Genomic DNA, 5,564 nt, shown 5'->3' with positions numbered 1-5,564 from the left:
AAGGGGCAGGCCCGGAGCTCTCACTCTTACTGAATTGTATGCTGACACCAGATGGTGGGAGAAGAAATAAATAAAGAAAGAGCTTCCTTCCCAGTCCCGTTGGTCCTGTGAGCAGGTTGGCCCTCTCTCTGAGCCTCATTCCATGGCTACTCGCCTGCTGGCCAATGGTCTCTGCCTCTTCCTGGCCTCGGGGCTCTTCTCTAGCCCCCCCCCCCCCTTCACGTCTGTGGCCCTGCATGCTCCTGCCCCACCACATGCCTGAACTCTCCTTCCCCAGCCCCTGGGCCGGCTCCATTCCAGCCACACCGAACCCTTCCTGTTCCTCCGCACTCAGTTCTCTTCAGGCTCCTGCTCAGGCACAGCTGCCTCCTCCAGGAAGCCTCCCTAACAGCCATTCTGCCGGCCCCTGGCTGAGTCATGCCCCACAGGCCTGGGCACTCCATGTTGTTATTATTTTTTAAATAATCTGTATTGACTTCTGAGAGGAAGGGAGAGGGAGAGAGACATAGAATAGACATCAGTGTCTAGAAAGAGACATCAGTGATGAGAGAGAACCATTAATCGGCTGCCTCCTGCACGCCCCCCTCTCCCCGCCAGGGATCGAGCCCGAAACCTGGGCATGTGCCCTGACCGGGAGGGAGTGGAACCATGTCCTCATGGTTCATAGGTGACACTCAGCCACTGAGCCTCGTCGGCTGGGCAGCACTCGTGTTATGACAGCCCGGTCCCCCGGCAGCCCTCGAGCTGGAGACACAGAGCCCACAGGACACCCCACCCCTGAGGGTGAGGGCGGGGCTCTTGGTCTGTGTGGGAAATGTCTGTGGTGGCTCCCTCTTCCAGACAAGGAAATGGAGACGCAGAAATGGGCATCAGCTTGCCCGGGAACGCACTGGTGGGGCTGGACTCCACCCACGCCTATGGGCACTGGGGGAGGGGCCCCACTGTGACCTGGTCCCCACACTGGCTTCGAGGCTTCTGCTCCAAACCCCCGTCCAAAGCCTGGGGTCTGGAGATTTGGATGCTGGGGACCGTGGGCCACTCTCCCCGCGTGGGAAGGACAGACAGGAGCCAGAGGAGGGTTTCAGTTTTTATTGACGTCACCGTGAGGCTGGGCACCAGCTCCCTTCCCCCATTAGGGCTTGTTCTCTGTCCTCAGCCCGTGGGGGGACCCGGGGGAAGGGGCTCAGGAGCGGCCCTCGCCCCCCACACTTCTCAGCACAGACTGAATCCAGTCCACATAGAGGGCAACGCGGGCGTAGAAGTCGGGGTACTGGCGGTTGGCACACTCCCGAACGAGGAAGGAGTCCACGGCCTGGAGGATGCCGTCGCAGATCAAGGGGCCGCCGGAGTCCCCCTGGGAAGGGTGGGAACAGCTGGTCAGTCACCCCGGATGTGGCCACGTCCGGCAAAGTGAAGCTGGTGGCAGCCCAATGCCAGTTAGCGGTAACATGTTTCCAGGGCGGAATTCTCTTTAAGGCCCGTGGGCGACAGAGGGAGACGGGCCACTCAGGAGGGGGGTGGGCATTTACGGCCCCTGCTCTATCCCTGGACCCCAGGAGTGAGCTGGGCGGCTCCAAGAGGGGGCCCCGGAATGGGAGAATCCCTAGACCCACCAAGGCCACCGGGTACGACATGAGCACCCCTGGGTGCCTGTGGGAGCCGAGGCTGTTCCCCAACCCTTGCTGAGCCCTCACGATGGGTGCGCCCCTCTTCCCGACAGGAGACCAAGGCACAGCCTGCAGCGGCTCAGTGGGGAGGAGGTGGGTTTGAACTGCTGCCACCCCCGCCCTCCCTCCTGTGGGCAGCTCCTGGAGCCCTCTCTGCCATCCACAGCGGCCCAGGGCGCTGGCAGCCGGGCAGGTACGTACAAAGCAGATGCCAGCTTTGCGCCGGGGAACGAAGGTGCACACATTCTCTGGCCGACACAGGAAGGTGACGACGGTGACGTTCAGCTCCTGAAGGACTTGGGGCACTGGTTCCATGGTGCCCAGGCGGCCCCAGCCCATGGCCAGGCACTGGGTGCCGTGGGGCAGCAGCTGGCCTTGCTCCGGGAGCTTCGCCACTGCCACCTGGGCGGTGAGGTTGGCAGGGCGGTCCAGCTGGGGCAGAGTGAGAGGAGATGGGCAGTGAGATCCTGTCTCCAGGCCCCATAGCCACCCCCTCTCACATCCACTCACGTCCTGACCATCCCAAAGTGCCTCCTCTGGGCCCGCTCCCGCTCACTCTCAGGTTCTACCTCAGGGTCACCTCCTCCAGGGAGCCTGTTCTGATTGATCCTCCAACCCCACCAGGACTGTTTACATTCTCTGACACCATGGGCCTCCCATTTGCAGCATTTGTCACCATGGTTTTCATCCACTCACAAAGCGCTCATTGAGTGCCAACTGTATGCTTAGTCCTCTGCTAAACCCTCAGGGAGCTGACCTTCCAGGGAGAGTGACAGATGCATTGTCGAGGGAAATGGCGAGATGGTGAACCGTGCATCAGGGGAGGGGTGGCTGTCTTTCCACTAGGGTGAGGGGAGCTCTCGCTGAGAAGGTGAGGTGGGCATTGAGGTGGGGGGTGAGGATGTTGGGAGGATGGGTGCCGGGCAAGGGGCACGGCCAGGTCAGAGGCAGGTGGGGCAGCCATTTGTGGGGCTATTGTCTGAATGGCCCTCTCCTTACCAGGCCTACTGTGTACCAGGCTATGTCCCAGCACCGGCAGGGGCCTGGCATATAGTAGGTGCTCAATACGTGTTTGCTAAAGGTGACTGAAGGGGTAAGCACCGGTCCTGCGGGCTCCGCCCACCCACCTGCAGTAGGAGAATGTCATTGCGAATACCCTCTGGGTCATAGTTGTTGGAAAACTGGCGAGTGATGGAGAACTTCTGTTGGCTGGGCTCGGCGTTCCGCAGGTTGTGGGCCCCGAGCACCACCTTCACCAGGGCCATGGGCCTGAGAGATCAGGGTGCTTATTGTTTGCTCCCCCATCCACCCATTTCCTTACCCCATGAGCACGCTGAGCACCAGATGCAGCTCCCTCAGTTACAGCCTCCCTCAGACCCAGGGCAGGGCCACCTCCCCCCTCAGACCCAGGGCAGGGCCACCTCCCCCCTCAGACCCAGGGCAGGGCCACCTCCCCCCTCAGACCCAGGGCAGGGCCACCTCCCCCCTCAGACCCAGGGCAGGGCCACCTCCCCCGTCAGACCCAGGGCAAGACCTTGTCTCCCCTCCTCAGACCCAGGGTAGGACTGGTCCTCCCCATGAGACCTATGGCAGGTCCACCTGGACACTCACATGTTTGCCAGGCAGTGAGCAGCGGTCAGCACGAAACTCGGGTGGATCAAGGTGCCTCCACAGAAGTGGGCATTCAGCATCTGCAGTGACGCCATGTAGGGCCGAGAGTGGGGCTGAGCTGCCCGCCCGCCCACAATCTCCGAAGCCCATGCTGCACCTGAGAACGAGGGGCATCGGCGGCTGTCACTCTCCCTGCTGCGTGCAGCCCCACCCACCTCGCTGGAAGGGAAGCACTGGGCAGACACCGAGTCCCATGTCCCAGAGCTCCCCCCTGCCCTGGAGGCATTCATTCCAGGCAGCAAATGGGTCCTGCCCTGGCCCTGCCTCAGCCTCCCCATCTGTGCGGTGAGGGTGCTGGGCTGGCTGTGGTGGGTGGATATTCCCCAGAATCAGCAAGGCCTGGGCAGATGGATGGACAACACGTGGCCCCACTCACCGCCCAGCAGCGTGGCCAGCAAGACAAGGGCCAGGGCAGGGTGGGAGGGTCGGTGGCTCTGGGTCATGGTTGGGTGGGGGCTCCCTTGCCTCCCAACCCCTCTTATAGCCCGAGACCTGGAGGCCGTTGGGGTTGCCCCACACCTGGACTGGGTGTCCTTACTTCCTCCTTTCAACCTGGGGCCGCAGGGAGTTGGGGGACAAACCACACTCCAGGGGGACAGGGAGCATCTGGCTCAGGGTTCCAACTCCCCTGCCAGTGTGAGAAACTATCTCCTGCCCATCCCGTGCCTGGGTCCCCTGGACAAGGGCCAGCAGGGCACAGGCTCAGAGGGACACACACACCGCTCTCCGTGCCTCCCCCGCAGGCCCCTTCGGCCTGAGAGGACGGTGGCCAGCATGTCCAGGTGTTGGTGTGAGCCCCACTCCTGGGGACAGGAAAGCACAGGAAACAGTGGTGGGGCCACAGAGCATGTCCCCTCCTGGGACGCAGAGGGTTCACTTTCCCTCTAAGGCAGAGTTCTTACCCGGGTGGTTGTTGCCCCAGGGGACACTGTCTGGGGACATTGTGAAGGTCAGCAGGGCTGATGGGGATGCCCCTGGTATCCAGTATGTGGGGCCTGGGACCATTCTCAACCCCCCACAATGCCCAGGCAGCTCCCCAGGTGTGATCTCCCCCCGCCTCCCCCATGTAAATAGTGGAGAAACCCTAGTTAATTATTTGGGAACATTTTTTAAAAATATATATTTTATTGATTTTTTACAGAGAGGAAGGGAGAGGGAGAGTTAGAAACATCGATCAGCTGCCTCCTGCACGCCCCCTACTGGGGATGTGCCCGCAACCAAGGCACATGCCCTTGACCGGAATCGAACCCGGGCCCCTTCAGTCCGCAGGCCGACGCTCTGTCCACTGAGCCAATCGGTCAGGGAACATTTGGGAACATTTTGATTTCACTCCCTGCTCACAGTAGACACCAGAATAAACCATGATGTTCAGACGGTGTAAACCAGGGTGACCCTCGCATCTGTGAGTCCCCTCCCGCTCCCTCCCACTCAGGCTGCATATTTTGTGTGGGCAGCCTCCCAGGACCTCAGTGGTCAGATGGTTACGAAAGAGGAGAACCTCCTGGGGTCCCGGAATCCCCTGACCCCGGGTTAAAGGAACAAGGCGCTGACATTGCTACAATGTGGATGAACCCTGAAACACGTGCTCGTGAGAGAAGCCAGACACAGAAGGACAAATTCTGTGTGATTCCGTTTATGTGAAATGTCCAGAACAGGCTGATCCAGAGACAGGAAGTGGGTTGGTGGTTGTCAGGGGCTGGGGGAGGGAGATGGGAAGTGGCTGCATATGGGGAGGGGGGAGTTCTTTTCGGAGTGAAGGAATGTTCTGGGACCAGAGAGAGGTGGTGGTTACACGATATTGTGAATGCATCAACTATCACTGAATTGTTAAATGGGCGAGTCCTATGGTTTATAAAGTGTATTTCAATAAAACTTCACCAACAACAAAATGAAACATACACACAAACCTGCTAGATAACTCACCCACCAAGGGGGGCCTCCCTGGGGGTTTTGGGGTGCCCTTCTCCAAGCGCTCTGTTCCGGGTGCACACACACCAAGGCTTGGGGGACAGGCAGGTGGGTGCGGGGGCGGGGGCTGCCTGGAGGCCTTGGGCAGGGGGTGTGGGAAAGCTCCCAGGGCAGAAGCTGGGGGCTGTGGAGAGCCTGGGGGCGGGGAGTGCAATAGGAATGAACCCTCTGGCAGGGGGTCCCGCTGGCAGGTGGAGGGGAAGTGGGGGCTGGGAGCTGTTGCCCCGGCCCCTTTCCATTCCAACCGTGGGTGGCATA

General features: G+C 60.7%; 1 protein-coding gene across 1 annotated transcript; it reads right to left on the bottom strand.

Annotated features, from left to right (window-relative positions):
* Positions 1 to 1,074: 1,074 nt before the first annotated feature.
* LOC102755748 (myeloblastin) lies at positions 1,075 to 3,795 on the bottom strand. Its single transcript, XM_006764848.2, has 5 exons — positions 3,715 to 3,795; positions 3,279 to 3,435; positions 2,795 to 2,936; positions 1,869 to 2,099; positions 1,075 to 1,354 (listed from the first exon to the last, which is right to left on the bottom strand). The coding sequence occupies exons 1-5, from the start codon at positions 3,779 to 3,781 to the stop codon at positions 1,184 to 1,186; spliced, it is 768 nt and encodes a 255-aa protein (XP_006764911.1). The 5' UTR covers positions 3,782 to 3,795; the 3' UTR covers positions 1,075 to 1,183.
* Positions 3,796 to 5,564: the final 1,769 nt, after the last annotated feature.

The sequence above is a fragment of the Myotis davidii genome, unplaced genomic scaffold (genome assembly GCF_000327345.1).
Source record: "Myotis davidii unplaced genomic scaffold, ASM32734v1 scaffold198, whole genome shotgun sequence".
Classification (NCBI taxonomy): Eukaryota; Metazoa; Chordata; class Mammalia; order Chiroptera; family Vespertilionidae; genus Myotis; species Myotis davidii.
Note: the sequence above shows the minus strand (reverse complement) of the source record. Positions and strands in the feature narration are given on the sequence as shown.